This window comes from Uloborus diversus, chromosome 7, assembly GCF_026930045.1.
Source record: "Uloborus diversus isolate 005 chromosome 7, Udiv.v.3.1, whole genome shotgun sequence".
Taxonomy (NCBI): domain Eukaryota; kingdom Metazoa; phylum Arthropoda; class Arachnida; order Araneae; family Uloboridae; genus Uloborus; species Uloborus diversus.
In genome coordinates, this window is record NC_072737.1 from 163,736,259 (window position 1) to 163,752,549 (window position 16,291).

The following is a 16,291-nucleotide window of genomic DNA, read 5'->3' on the forward strand; positions in this document are numbered from 1 at the left end:
TCAGGTGTCTCCACTGTTAGGAAACTGGGCGTCAAAATTCTTTGGGCAATTGATATCCGTGCCTTAATGGTGACACATGAAAGTCTGGTTGTCATATCGGGGGATTACATTAGATCTGCAAAAGGCTAAGACAACCCCATTCGAAAGAGAGAAAAAAAAAACTTCTGTAAGCACCTGTTTTAGTTACACGATCACCTGTGAGATGCTGTATAGTAAGATGACCATATATTGCTTCCCTCAAAACATGAGATCTAACGATTTTAGTCAATTGCATGTTTTTTTTTTTAATTTTAAAGTCGCATATCTTTTAGTTTGTTCCTATTACAGAAACGTTCTGAAATGAACCTTTAAAAAGAACTAATAAAGTGCAAATTTGCTCGAGTATATTTGGTGCTGATTTGACATAAAGTAAATCCTTGGCAAGATTTCACTCTACTACTAGTCACAAGAGATGCTAGATTCAGTACCTCATGCAATGCATTTGCGGCAGTTTGGTGTACACCGCCTTCGGCAGTGTAACTCGGGAACTTCGGCCCCCTTCTTGGCTAGAGATTAAAAAACACTTGTTGTCTCAAAATGATACATCGAGTTGCTGAGGAGCTGCGTCGGTTTTATAAAATGCAAGAAATGTAGCCTGTTACAGCTACTTTCTTTTCTTATCTTATAGAATAATGATTGAAGATCTCTCTTTTTTTTTTACCGAATGAAAGAACCTTTCTTACATTTAACTATCAAACATAGAACCGGTAAAAAATGGAGCTCTCCATTTCTTGCACCGGAATCTTCAACTCATAAATATAAGAGTCGTGTACTTTAATTAAAAAAACGTTTTTCTCATGTCCGTGACGTTTGGTGCATTAATAGCAGCTGAATAAAGAGACTAAATTTTTATTGCATTGTTTACTTGTTGGATTAGTTCCGGACAATCAACGCGTAACTAATATGCAAACGTATACTGCCTCACATCAAATTTAAATGATTAAATATGTGATCAAATTAAATAAGAAAACTGAAGAATCCGTTTCGCGTCGACAATTGAATGTCAATTATGTGTTATTGATTCGTGGCTTACTGTTGCTTGAAAAGAGATAAGAGAGTACTGTGCCAACGATATATTACTCCGAAATTTGTTTAAAATTCAGATTTTATGGTAGGACGATTTCATAACTACTTTTACCTTCAGTTGGTGAGGTAATCCATATTTCTTGAGCACTCCACAACATTCAACAAATTAAAGTAACAAAATTCCCGATGATTTTTGTTAATTTATTGATTTAAATACAGCTGAAACAGTACCGTAAGTGATTCAAATGTACATAAAATTTTACACAGGGTGTTTCAAAATTAAGAGAGGGGTTTTAACATGTTATAATATTTATTACCCCAAACTTACAGTCACAAGTGATATATCAAATGAAAGAGAAATTCAAACAGTTTTTTTTTTTTGTTTGCTGGCATCAGTGTGCATGCGCGTGGAATGTTTCTGCTGCAATCCGCTAGAAAGCGCTTGTGGCAAAGAACTGAAAGCGTTTTGCGTTTTATCTTTTGGCTAGATGGTGCGCCGCCTCACTGGCATAATGAGGTACACGATTGGCTTAACCTAACTGTACCCGACCGCTGGATTGGCCGTAAGGGGCCTAATGACAGGGCTTTTGTTTCCCATGGCCTCCACGGTCACCCGACCTAACGTGTGATTTCTATCTTTGGGGGTTTATTAAGGACAGTGTGTATGTGCCTCCACTGCCAGCCGACCTTCCCGAATTAAGGAACAGGATTGAAACAGCTGTTGCAGCAATTACTGATGAGACACTCGTCAAAGTTTGGGAAGAACTCGCATATCGTCTTGACGTGTGCCGAGTGACGAATGGTGCTCACATTGAACACTTGTAGGCTATTATGTAAAAAACTGTTTGAGTTTCTCTTTCATTTGATATATCACATGTGGCTGTAAGTTTGGTGTAATAAATATTATAACATGTTAAAACTCCGCTATTCATTTTGAAACACCCTGTATAAGTAAGCATTACAAAACTTTTGACTGTAAAAGCCCAATTCTTGTGAGGTGAAAAACACCCTACCACACCTATTAAGGGTTAGCACGTTTTATGTTAGGGTTAACACGTTTCACCTTTTCTGAAAATTAAAATAGGTTCAAACATATTGAAGAGATAAGAAATTTTTATATGAGAAAACAATATTAATTTTAATTTCAATTGAAACTTGGATAGCTAGTGCATTCGAAAAAGATTTTTTTCAAACCCATTTGACCAGTAATTTTAAAATATGTTATTCAGAATTTTATAAATCACCTAGCCCTCCCCCTTCCTCCCCTAGAGGGAACGTGGAGTGTGGTAACCTGTTTTTATTATTATCTTCTTTTATAATTAAGATTTATGAACGGTTAAATACATCGTAACTGCAAAACAAATTACGGTGCAAAAACAAGTCTTTTCGATTTTTAAGATACAGTCAATGGAAAATTGAATTTCTAAAGCCCCCCCCCCACACACACACACTCACTCACTTATCGTACGTACATAAGGACAAAAATGTTTTTAGAACTTTTGCCAGAAATTATAGTGCCTTAGACATTGGATTACTAGTCCCTCTCCATCGAGAGGATAATGTACAAAATCCGCCTCATTAGACAAACGTTGAGTTGAGTTGCATCACGATTAGTTTTTGAATGACTAAAGTAATCTTAAATCGTATGCTTATTGGAATTGACTTCCATCTAACTTAGGTCACATGTCTCAATCTACGAGCAGTAAACGTCGATATAGAGTTGATTCAAAAGATTTCATTATTTTTTTGACTAAATTTGAAGCAAAATGTCAATGAACCAAATCACAAATGATCCGTCAGGATAGCGTTGTGGCTAGGAGTTGACCCCTCAAGTTCAAGGTCGTGAGCTCAAACCCGGCTCCAGTCGGTGAATTTTCAAGACGCAGAAAATTGTCAGCGTTCAAGTGGCACATTAATGATCCCCTGAGTAGCATGGACACGCTCGGCTAAATAAATTTCCTAGTGTAATTCCGCTTGAATTCCGTACGCTTGTGATCGTGAGATCACAATGGGGAAACAAGCACTTGAATGAACAAAAAATGAGTATTGAGATCAAGGTTGTAGGAATCATTACATGTTCCGATAAATAAACAAAAAGTTCGCACCGAACTGAGTGATCCTAACTCTTCGATCTTGTCAGTTTCTAGTGTTACTGATGTTTTAAATGAGAGCGTTGGAATTCCTCCCACAGACCCTAACTTTTCAAAAAATAATCGTAAGATGATAAAACTAAAAATTTCATTCTTCTACGTCTCTAAGCATTTTTTTTTTTTTGATAAAAGTTTGTCCGACGTAAATCAGCCTGGTAAACCAGAATTTATTCAGACTTCAAATTTATACCCCATAGAAAAGCTTTCGAACAAAAATACGTAGTTTTGTTCAAATACGAATATTGCCTCAAACGTTATAATAAAGAAACAGACGAAGTATCAATGCAAGACGCTGTATAAGCCATTGTATTTTTGTCTCATTACATGTTTAAATAAATTTTAAATAAAGAGGGGGGGGAGTAATGCTTGAAAAGTTATTCAATAGGATGGAATTTTAAAATATCCTCTTGCATGTAAAATAAACTAAAACTCGCATGGAAACATAAACATATGTCGTACAATTTTCTGCTGTTCCTCAAAAAACATTCCAAGAATGTAGCTCAAATAAAACTAAATATCCTTCAGTTTGACTGCATAACAAAGAACATGTTTGCAACGTTTAATTAAACTGAATACGTTGATTTTTGTGTGCTGTTTCTGTGAGTCAAAAGTGTTAGATTTACGTTAAAAATAGTATAGACAATAATTTAGCATAATAATTACTGTTTGATTACGGACTGTATGTAATTCGGCAATCTGCCAAGTAAAGACGATTCCATCTGAATGATTCTAGCAGGGGAGAAGGGAAAATAACGATGGGATTTTTATGCACGCGTTTTATAATGTCACTGGTGTCTTATTCATGTATTGCATTCTCAAAAATAAAATAAGGGGAAACAAAAATAGTTACCATAGAAACAACAAAAAGAAAATAAAATATTTTCATTTCGTTCAGGAACGTAAAAGCAAAATGGTAAGCTCAGAACATTGTTGTGAATGAATAAATCAATTAATTTTTGCCGTGAGAATACGGATCGAATATACTTTAAATTTAAAATATGCTGCTGTGAGCAAATTTTTATTTTTAAAAACTAAGGCTAAATAATAGAGAGGCAAAAGTGCACAACTAAACAAACCAACTAACATCCCTATAAACTAATAGATACGTACATTTCCACCTATAAACCGCATATTAGCCTTTCCATGTAATCGAAGGTCAGACAGTATGTTTATCTCAACTTCAGTTTCGGAAACACTTTGTAAAATTCTTATGAGCTACATTCTTGTAGGACTATGTTTGGGGCAAGGCTTACATGCCGGTGTACATAGTCAATGGATCAGGTTTTTCGTAGCCAAAGTTAAGTCTGCCCCTCGTACATAGTGGCCCAAAAGTGAATGTACCCCCGCATTATTTTCAAAATTATGTTAGTTATGGCAGGGGTGCTCACCCCTTCCTTAGAGTAAGAGCGCACCCATCGAGAAGAGATAATACAATGGGGGGAGTGAAGGACTTTCATCATGAAACCAAGACCCCAAGTCACATGCGCGATAGATTTTAAAGCATAGTATTGGAAGAAATCAGGTTTCTTTCGCTTGTTTCACGCAAAACGGGCCAACTATTCGTTGTTGTTGAGTTACGTGACTTCGGGTCAGCTTCTTCTGAGTCAATGATTGGACTTGTCCCTCCATTTTAATTCGTGCTCTAAGGGCGCACTCCCCTAAATATGGCAAAGACCCAACCCCCAAAAGCAGGAGACCCCCCCCCCCAAGTGAAATATACCTCTCAAAACACACTTCCCAAAAAATTTCAATGACTCTGTCTGTGCCATGCTTCCCCCTCCCCCCTAGGTGGGCAATAACGTTTATGGTTGAATTTTAGTTACACACAGTTACCTTGAAGTCTAAAAAGTGATAAACATCGGTAGATGGCCATCCATGTCGAACACAGCTGAGTTCTGCGCCATGTTCACGCACATTGTGACATAACATCTCCGAAACTCAGAATAGGGAAGTTTTTGATTTTTCAATTTTATTTTTATATGATAGAGTAACATGTATGAACATCATAGGTGAAAAAAATGTTGCGATACGATAAGTAGTTTTTTTTTAAATTAATTTTTAAAGTTCAAGCTCTTGTGACGTCAAATGGCATAGGAAGTGACGTCATGCCCTCTTCCGATAGGGGAGAAGCCGAAGGTCACGCATTCGACTTCGAAGACGAAACGTAAAAGGCTTATCTCCTCGCATTTAACTCCTCGCGTTTCTGGAACATTAAACCTCTCATCCTCTCGGATTTTTTTTTTCTTACAGTATCTTCGAATTTTTCTTCAAATATTTTTTATTAAATCAATATTTTTAAAATCGCCGAATAAAATTAAAGCTTAGATATTTGTGCGTAATTTATTTAAAAAAAATTGAAAATTGATCAAGAATACTTTGAGTAATAGCGATTTAAAGCAACCTCAGTTTTTCTAAAAAGCTAAATTAAATTTAAATAAAAAATTTTTTTTTTCATATTTATGTTATGATTTTGCTTATTAAATAAATGGTGAATCAGTGCAAAAAATTTCAAAACTCTAAAGTATATAATAAAAAAATTTTCCAAATGTGTCCCGGACCCCCTCTAAATGTTGTAGATGTTATTTATTTGCTATTTTAATTCTAAGTCAGAATATATTCGTTTACTTTGAGAAAACTGCTGACTTCTGATGAAACAAGAAGAATCTGCTAACCGGTTCAGCACCTACAGTGGAAGCCGGTTAATTGAATCAGTGGTTAATAGGGAAGTTTTCGATTTTTCAATTTTATTTTTATATGATAGGGTAACATGTATGAACATCATAGGTGAAAACATTTTTGCGATACTATAAGTAGTTTTTTTTTAAATTAATTTTTAAAGTTCAAGCGCTTGTGACGTCAAATGGCATAGGAAGTGACGTCATGCGTTCTTCCGATAGGGGAGAAGCCGAAGGTCACGCATTAGACTTCGAAGACGAAACGTAAAAGGCTTATCTCCTCGCATTTAACTCCTCGCGTTTCTGGAACATTAAACCTCTCATCCCCTCGGAAATATTCGAATATCATCATTGATGTTAATGAGGAAGATTATTTAGAATGAGCTTTAACGAATCCGGTCTCCATAGTGTGTTCAAAAGGATTATTAAATTTCTAAAAAATATAAATATCAGCGCGCTCAAAATGTCCCTAGCGAAAACAAGGGATCTTCTGCGGAAGGCTGCCCATTCGCGCCCTGTGACGTAGGCTCGTGACGTTTCGGAAAAGCGCACTTTTGCGCATGGATTTATAAAAAATTCATTAAAAATCAACCACGGTGTTTTAAAATTCGGCGATGGTGAATTTTTTAGTTTTGAGAGTCAATTAACAATATCCAATAGCCAAAATATGAACATTTAATAGGTTGCAACTTTCCTATTGAATAAGCCGCTTTATTGAATCAGCCGTTTTATGGAATCTAAACTGTTTCAAGCAACCGTGGTTCATATAAACGGCGGCCACTGTAAAAGATTTCTACGCGGTTTAAGGCAACAGGGAAGTACTTTTTTTTTCCCCAATCATGCTGCGTCATAAGAATTGAGTTACTGTTAATTCGACCTGCATAAACACAGGACGGAAATTATGTACTTATGCTTTGATTACTTAAAAATTTGTGCTGTGAAACAATCTTTTAGGGGTGCTGCAGCTCTGAGGCACATCTGGACGACCCGAAACTGACCATCTCAAAGGTTCACAGTTTTAAAAAATTTTAACTAGAAATTCCGTTTATGTGAGTCAAGGTCACAGGTTGAATGTGTAGAATATACTTTTGAATCACTTATGCATAAAAATGTGATATATAAGAGTCATGCAGGAAGTAAGTTTCCCTAAAGCCGATAAAGAGAAACAAAAACCATCATCTGGTAAGATTAATAACAAAAGATGCAGCAGTATTTCAGTTATTTCTTGACGTAAGAACCACTGGAATATTAGCAGCTGTTAGGGTAAGTTTTTGTCTTCCAGTGTCATAGAAGTCTGCAGCCAGGGAACGGAGTCAGTGTGTCACAGCTCTTAATGCCAATCCCACAAAAAAAAGAAAGAAGTTTCGTTGAAATTTTTTGGCAATAAACCCTATAGTACCGGATCTTGCTCCCAGCGACTTCCGCCTGTTCTTGGAAATTACTATCCAGACATCAATTTCTCACAGACGAAGTGGAGCAGACACCTCTGCCAAGCTAGCTTCATTCCCATGCATTATACTATGATACAAGCAAACGCCAACAGTTCGGTTACGACATCCAGACTTAAATTTCTCCCTTGCTTTGAACTCTTCATCCTTGAGTAGTCATAACTGAACTGGAGTCAGATGTTCTCTCATCTTCTCTTGATCGTTAACATAAGACTTTTGTGTCTCGAAAATCCCCGCTCCAACTCCGAAAAAAAAAAAAATAAATAAATAAATAAAAAATAATTTGAATTTTGTCATCTTGAATTCAAGTTATGTTTTTCGCAATCACGAGTGTGTGTGTATATATAAGCGTGTGTGTTTGTGTGTGGAGGGTATGTATGTGTGTGTGTAGGCATGTGTGTTTGTGTCTGTGTGCAGGCATGAGTGTGTGGGTAGTTGTGTGTATGTGTGTGTGGGGGTATGTGTATGTGTGTGTAGGCATATGTGTTTGTGTCTGTGTGCAGGCATGAGTGTGTGGGTAGTTGTGTGTTGTGTGTGTATGTGTTTGTGTGTGTGTATGTGTGTGTGTGTGTGTATGCGTGTGTGTGTAGGACATGGACGCAACCTGGAGACGGGTTTCGCAAGAGGTGCAGCATCGTGAGGACTCGGTCGACGGTGATGCTGTGGAGGGTGGCGGTGGGAAAATAAAATGATAGGACACCAAAAAAAGTCAAGTGAGAACAATAAGCAATCGTGATTGCTCAAAAAAAAAAAAAGGCCGGAAAATTCACCATTCACATGTAAAAAGAGGTTGTACCCAAAAAAGCGGTTTTACCCAGTATCCTTAGCGGTACTGTACCCAGCAAATAAACAAACTCGTTTCGCGTAGGGGTTGAAATACTTCTCGTGAACAGGGCTATTGAAGTTGACATTACCTTCACACAGGTAGCTAAAATAAATTTAAAATAAATTCGTATCAATGGTACCGCTCAACTAGTCGTCAACGGGCTGTCAGCGTTTGCTTATAGTTCTGCCTTAGCCCCGGTTGTGAGGCGGAAACCTACAGCTTTTATTAAGATATATTCTTATGTTGATAAGTAGTTGAAATACTGCTGTTTCTTTCGGAATACATCTTTTCAGGTAAGTATGTTTTGCTTCCTTTTATTTGCCGCAGGAAACTTAGTTCCTGGATGACCCCGTAAATGTGCTACTTAAAAAGAGTATATATATTTAAAATGTCTATGTTGTTACAGCGGTTCCCAACCTTTTTAGTTGTGCGACCCTCCAGTTTTGTAGAAAATATCATTGAGGCCCACTAACTACTAGATATTACTGGTACAGCCAAAATTTAATTTCTGGGGAGGGCGGGGGGGGGGGAATCATCTGCTCATAACTGTACTTAAGTTTAAATAATATACCGTACTTGGACTGAAAGTGTTAAAAACAAAAGTTCTGGAGATGTTAATACCCTTCTCCTCTAATGCTGCACCATTGATAATAATGTACTGCACAAGAACAATTTTCTAACTAATTTTTAAAGAAAAAAATAAGGGAGCTGATATTTGCATTGAAACTGAATCGTTAGTCTCAAATAACTCGCAACATTAAATGTATTTCTATAAAAAAAAAAAATTTAACTGCAACGAGAATAGTTTCATTCAAATATGTAGGTTCTGGAAAAGCCCCTTAAGTGTCTCAATTCATTGGTTAGTCACATGCCAGTTCAATAAAGGAAGAGCATTTTTGACTTAAAAGTTTGAAGCCAATACTGTTTTTTTTTTTTTTTTTTTTTTTTTTGCAATTTTCTTTAAAGGAGTTTCTGATTCATAAGCTTTTATTTTTAATTATAAGGGAAAGTTCCTAAGAAATATGAAAAATCTTAATCTTAAAGTTCCTTATGGCGATGAGCAAGGGAGAGGTTTTGAGTGACGGTGCATCAAAATTTTCGCAAAAAACGGAAGTTAAGATCCCAAGATTTATTTTGGTTCAGATTCTAGACCAGTGTCCACGGCTCAGTAACACGCTGTTCGCGGCCCACAACTGGGCCGCGGAACATGGGTTGGGACCGCTGTGTTAGAAAAACAAAATGTTTCTTAAATTTTATTGCACTTGTCCGTTTCCAGAATATTTGATGTCAGCAAACTGAATTATAATATGTGCTGCTTAAATAGTCGATGGATGTTTAAAAAGATTTTAGAAATCACTTATGTGATCTTTATATATGCTTTACATTCCTTACAGAATTTTTATAGAATATACTTTTAATATTAGTGTTTTACATACATGTACATATTTATATTGCATGTACTGCCATTAATGTGTGAAAGCTTTGTAAGAAATTACGTTTTAAAGGTAATAATTACTTAAATAAAAACTAACGAGCGAAGAATTTATAAATGTTGATTGGTTTAGATTTGGTGCATTTTTTATGAATGACAGCAATATTTGTGCTTTACAGTGTAGAACATCGATTTACCAAAGTGACCGGGACCGGACCTCTATCGACTTGAAATTTCGACTTAGCAAAAAAAAAAAAAAAAGTAAAATAGACCGAGGCAAATTGAAATGTCGCCAATGTAGCAGCATCACTAATCTAATCAGGAAACCATACGATAGTAATAATAAACAAAATTAAACAAGTAGGTATCGAAAGAGCCCAGTAAAAAATTTCTAAGTTATTTGCCCTCGTGTCTCCATTATCGAAATATGAGGTCTTATAAAGTCGCCAAGTTTAGCGAGTTCTGGTAAGGAATGGAAGACATCTTTCACGCGCTTTGCACACGGATGTCTTGCCACACGCAGACGGTGAAATCGCCTGGTTCTTCTCGCCAAACCTTCAAATTTGGCGCTTGTTTTTAAAATTTTCAGCAGACTCGAAGTAGCTTATTTCTCGTTACAGGGAAGGGGAGGGGGGGGGGGGGCACGAAGGCAAGCAATTTTGTCCTCAAAAAAAAAAAAAAAGAAAGAAAGAAATATCGATATGATATGAAATCGAGATCACATTGCTACCTATTTGAACCTTTTTCATTAATACGTGTGGTTCCCTGGTAAATTAAAGTTGCCGTATGATGCTATTTAGCACCCAATTTACGCTTGGAGAAATTTAAGCCATTTAGAGAAAGACTCCCGGATGTTTTATGAAATGCAAAATGTCAAAATCTACATAGAGGGGAATGGAAATTTTATGTAAAAACTACTTTATAATTTGATTAAGGTGAAAAATCAACGTAAATAAAGCACAAATATTCGAGAAAATGCAGCATATAGCTATTTCAAGGCTACAATGGAGCCTCTTCATCAGTGCAAAAAGCTCACCAACACAACCAGAAGTTGCGAGAGAACTGACAAAAAACCAGGTGGACACCGGTATTTATACCAAAGAGAGCCAACCAATAAGAATACAGGAACATGACAACAAACAACCAATCAGCGAACAGCATGTACGCTCCGGGCTCAAAGCAAGGCAAGAGACAACCAATCAGAAGCCAGGAGACAAAAAGAGTGCGAGACACCAAAGAAACAGGAAAGGCAATTATAGAAATTGCTTCCAAATATCATGAAAAAATGGAGTGCTGGAAAAATCATTGACAAGAGAATGAGAATTTTTTCCAAATATGGTAAGCTTCCCAGAAATCAAGGTCATAAACCGAAGAACATTTACAAATAATCTTTGCAGATGAAAAATCAAAACAGTGACCAGAAGTCCAGCAATGCTGAGCGATGGAAGAACGAGCAAGTTCTTTATGCTTAACATAGTTTTCGTGCTCTTTCAGACGGTGCTTGAGAGCACGTTTAGTCTGTCCAACGTAGCCAAGTCCACACTTGCAGGAGATGCTATAAATGCCCCAGTTGCTTTTATCTGGGGCATTTATAGCATCCATATATATTTTTTAATTTTATCTTATTAACTGGAGAAAAAGCTGTATCGAAACCAAATTTCTTCAAAATCTTTGCAACTTGATATCTTTGCGGCTTAAACGGGCCTTTGATTATATTTTTTTGCATTTATTATGTCTGATGTGAATAGGTTTTGTAGTCTTAGACTGAAGAAGTATAGGTTTTTGGATCATTTGTCCTTTCTTTGTTGTTGTAAACGTAAGAGAATTATTCCCAAGTTTCTTTCTTTGAAATGTAATCTTTCTTCATCTCCTAAAATTAGCAAAGTGCTTTTCCTCTCCAAGTTAGCTCTGTTAAGAGCTCTTATTCAGGAAACTCGTAGGAAAATTTCTATTATTGAAAATGAGTTGTTTAATTTACATCTCAAGCTTTCTAATTCCATCTCTAATTTTGATTTGATTGACAGTAAAAGTTGGAAGGGTTCTTCAGTCTACTTCTAAGCATAGGTCTGTTCATCGTAAGAAGTTGGAATCTCTTTTCGCAAATTATGCTGATAATGCTTCTGATGTTTTCCCTCAGGTGAATCAGAATGCTGTTCTTAATCTTTCTTCCAAACACTTGACTTCAGATCAGCTTAATGCTCTCAAACTTAATAACAATTTTGCTTCTGGTTCAAAACCTTCTTTTCCTAAGTTGGTTGCTCCAATTGAGAAAGCCTTTAGATTTAGTGCTCTCACTGCTTCTCAAAAGGACTCTATTAGGCATATCATTGCCAATACTGTGGATTTCAATTCCAAATGGACTTCAAATACTTTTAGCAAGCATGCTAATTCTTCCATCAAAGTTTTGTGTTCTGATCCTGATCTAGTTGTTACTAAGGCTGATAAAGGTGGCCAAATTGTTATTTTTGACAAAAGTTCATATTTAGATAAATGTAATGAGCTCATTGCGTTTGGTCCTTATGTGACACTTCACAAAGACCCTAGTATTAGAGGTTAATCTTATTAAAAATGTTATGAAATCTTCTCCTATCATCAGTGAGTCTTCAAAAAGGTCTTTAACTCCTTCTGTTGCACATTGTGCCAGATTTTATGCTCTACTAAAGGTCCATAAACCCGACATTCCGCTTAGGCCTATTGTTTTAAACATTGGTACTGCTTCATATAAACTTGCTAAATATTTAGTTTCTATCTTCTCTTCTCTTTTGGTTAGCAACTCTTTTACTGTCAGAAATTCTGTTCATTTTGTTCAGAAGTTACGTTATTTTAAGCCTCATGGTTTAACGATGGCTTCTTTTGACGTGAAATCACTTTTCACTAATGAACCGGTTATTGGGGCATTGGATTGTCTTAAATTGAGACTCCAAGAGCATCATTTTTCTAGTTTTGAGATTGAGGAACTCGTTTCACTTACTCGTGTTTGTCTTGAATAGAATACTTTTGTGTTCAATGGTACTTACTTTCGAATGTCTGAAGGTTTAGCAATGGGTAATCCTTTGAGTCCTATTTTAAGTGACATTTATATGCACTATTTTGAGACTAAACTTTTTGAAACCATAACGTTTCCGTTCTATGTTCGGTACGTTGACGATTGCTTTGTTTTGCTTGACCAAAATCATGTTGATAATGAATTTTTACTTTCTACATTAAATTCTATCGATCCTTGCATTCAATTCACTATTGAAATGGAAACTGATAGTTCTCTTTCATTTTTGGACGTCTTTATTACTAAAAGTAATGATGAATTTATGACTTCGGTGTTTCGTAAGCCTTTTGCTGTTACACTACCTCCTCACAAATGTTCTTCTCATCCTCCAAACCAAAAGTTGGCCTCATTCAAAGCTTTTGTGTTCCGTGCTTTGAACATCTGTTCTTCCTCCAATTCTTTAAATGCTGAGCTTTCTTATCTTAAAGCAGTGGCTTTCGATCGTGGTTATTCTCCTAGCATCATTGACTCAATTTATAATAAGTTAATTAAGCCCTCTCATTCTGAAAAGGTTTCTGCTTCTATTGCTTCGTATACTATTGTTTTGCCTTATTATCCAAAAGTTAGTCATCAAGTTGCAAAGATTTTGAAGAAATTTGGTTTCGATACAGCTTTTTCTCCAGTTAATAAGATAAAATTTACAAACTTAAAGGACCCCATTGATTGCCATAGCAACTGGGGCATTTATAGCATCTCCTGAAAGTGTGGACTTGGCTACGTTGGACAGACTAAACGTGCTCTCAAGCACCGTCTGAAAGAGCACGAAAACTATGTTAAGCATAAAGAACTTGCTCGTTCTTCCATCGCTCAGCATTGCTGGACTTCTGGTCACTGTTTTGATTTTTCATCTGCAAAGATTATTTGTAAATGTTCTTCGGTTTATGACCTTGATTTCTGGGAAGCTTACCATATTTGGAAAAAATTCTCATTCTCTTGTCAATGATTTTTCCAGCACTCCATTTTTTCATGATATTTGGAAGCAATTTCTATAATTGCCTTTCCTGTTTCTTTGGTGTCTCGCACTCTTTTTGTCTCCTGGCTTCTGATTGGTTGTCTCTTGCCTTGCTTTGAGCCCGGAGCGTACATGCTGTTCGCTGATTGGTTGTTTGTTGTCATGTTCCTGTATTCTTATTGGTTGGCTCTCTTTGGTATAAATACCGGTGTCCACCTGGTTTTTTGTCAGTTCTCTCGCAACTTCTGGTTGTGTTGGTGAGCTTTTTGCACTGATGAAGAGGCTCCATTGTAGCCTTGAAATAGCTATATGCTGCATTTTCTCGAATATTTGTGCTTTATTTACGTTGTTTTTTCACCTTAATCATATTGTAGCACAAAGCTTATATGATAATTTTTCATTTACTTTATAATTTCTTCCACGTTACATAACTGAAACAGCACAACACGATCTTTTAACAAAATTCTGGTTACAAACAAAACATGGTAAATTCGGGGACATTCAATTTAGCTCTACATTTCTGGAATAAACAATACTCAAAACCTACTTTTCACAACCTGCACTTTATAAGGTGACATGAAACAATCATCAACTTTATATCCGATTACATAAAAACAAAAAGTTTTAAAAAGTACCACGCAGTTCCACACTTAAAACAAAAATTTCACAACCCACACTTCATAGGATGACCTGACACAAGCATCTGCTCTCTCCGATTGCACAAAAATTAAAAATTTAAAAAATTTCTTCCAGTTTCACACACAAAACATAAATTCCACTACACTTAATGTGGTGACTTTACGCAAACATCTGCTTAATCTAATTGCAATTTTTTTTTTTTTAAATTTTCCCCAGTTTCACGCACAAAACATAATTTTCACAACCTTATACTTCACAGTAGGCTTGCCAGACGTTCCGGTTTGACCTGGACAGTCTCGGTTTTGAGACAAAATTCCGGTGTCCCGGCCGATTTACTCCACGTCCCGGAAAAACATAAATTTGATTATATAGATGACCAAAAAAGTCTAAAAATAACTAACTGTGAAGAATTATTTAGGATAATTCTTCACAGTTAGTTATTTTTAGACTTCTCTGTCCTTTGTAACATTAAAATTGAATTAGCTTGTGAAGGTTTTTACAACAAAATTAAAACCAAAAGAGTTCTAGCCAATGAAAAGTACATTTAAATACTGTTCATTTTTTTACTTTCTTCTATATCTATATATATAAAAATTATATATAGATATATATAAATTATTCCATCCGTATTTTGCATCATTCTTCAAATTTTTGGGTTCTGTTTTAAAATGAAATGGTTGATTATTTAGAGTTGAATGGTGCGGTTTTGTTTTCGAGAATAAGTAATGTGTTTTCGTTTTGGATACTGGAGGTATACTTTGACGGCTACGTACAATAGACGCGATTTGATGAGCTGGGACGAAGAATTCAGTACCTGATTCTCTACAACTCAATGAGCATGCAATATTTTCTTTCTTATTCCCTGCTTTTTCTATATCATTCTTCGGCTTTTCGGTTGCTGTTTTTGCATCAGAAAGTTGTTCATTTTGGGAATATTTGCTGTTTGTTTTCTGTATAGAACTGTTGGTAAATGAGGATAGCGATGCGTTTTCATATTTTTTACACAATGCTTCATATTTGGCAATGGAGACACGTTGCAACTTTCGGTCGTGATTATATTCTGCTGTTTCGTACTCGGCCCATTCTCCTTTCTTTCTCACAATATTACAAGTATTATCATCACTATTTCTTCGAGTCGGTGAAAATCGGATGCTTTTGCAAAATTCAAATAACTTTTCTTGTCTCCTCAACAATTCTTCGCTTTCACTCCCGTCCACTGCTTGCAGTTCGGAAGATTTCAAAGTTGTCGGAAAAAATTGGCCACTGCAATGTTTACCTCTATTCTGCTGAACAGGGTCTTTTGGAATATCAGAGTTTTTTTGCTCTGAAATATTGGAAAAAGTTTTATCATCAATATTTTCTCGAGTCGGTGAAAATCGGATGCTTTTTCAAAAGTCAACTAATTTTTGTCTCCTCAACAATTCTTCGCTTTCACTCCCGTCTACTGCTTGCAGTTCTGAAGTTTTTAAAGTTGTCGGAAAAAATTGGCCACTGCAATGTTTACCTCTATTCTGCTGAACAGGGTCTTTTGGAATATCACATTTTTTTGCTCTGAAATATTAGAAAAAGTTTTATCATCAATATTTTCTCGAGTCGGTGAAAATCGGATGCTTTTTCAAAATTCAACTAATTTTTGTCTCCTCAACAATTCTTCGCTTTCACTCCCGTCCACTGCTTGCAGTTCTGAAGTTTTTAAAGTTGTCGGAAAAAATTGGCCACTGCAATTTTTACCTCTATTCTGCTGAACAGAGTCTTTTGGAATATCAGAGTTTTTTTGCTCTGAAATATTGGAAAAAGTTTTATCATCGATATTTTCTCGAGTCGGTGAAAATCGGATGCTTTTGCAAAACTCAAATAACTTTTCTTGTCTCCTCAACAATTCTTAGTTTTCACTTTCGTCCACTGCTTGCAGTTTTGAAGATTTCAAAGTTGTCGGAAAACTTTAGCCACTACAATGTTTACTTCTATTCTGCTGAACAGGGTCTTTTGGAACATCAGTGTTTTTTTGCTCTGAAATATTGGAAAGCATGTCACCCATCAAAAACATGTTTTTGCATTTTG

The 16,291-nt window shown here is 36.0% G+C and overlaps 2 protein-coding genes across 2 annotated transcripts in view; both read left to right on the top strand.

The window, feature by feature from the left end:
* The window catches only part of LOC129226974 (uncharacterized), a 58,593-nt gene extending 46,440 nt beyond the window's left edge, over nucleotides 1–12,153 (top strand). The window contains exon 2 of the mRNA XM_054861603.1: nucleotides 11,734–12,153. Within this exon, the coding sequence (XP_054717578.1) occupies nucleotides 11,734–12,153 (420 nt within the window). The remainder of the gene's footprint in view (nucleotides 1–11,733) is intronic.
* A 346-nt stretch (nucleotides 12,154–12,499) lies between these two features.
* LOC129225999 (uncharacterized) lies at nucleotides 12,500–13,339 on the top strand. Its single transcript, XM_054860573.1, has one exon. The coding sequence runs from the start codon at nucleotides 12,620–12,622 to the stop codon at nucleotides 13,337–13,339; it is 720 nt and encodes a 239-aa protein (XP_054716548.1). The 5' UTR covers nucleotides 12,500–12,619.
* The last annotated feature ends 2,952 nt before the right edge of the window (nucleotides 13,340–16,291 follow it).

What these genes read in the sequence shown, in the direction of transcription:
- LOC129225999 (XM_054860573.1), top strand. Translation starts at nt 12,620, where the DNA reads ATGTCTGAAGGTTTAGCAATGGGTAATCCTTTGAGTCCTATTTTAAGT.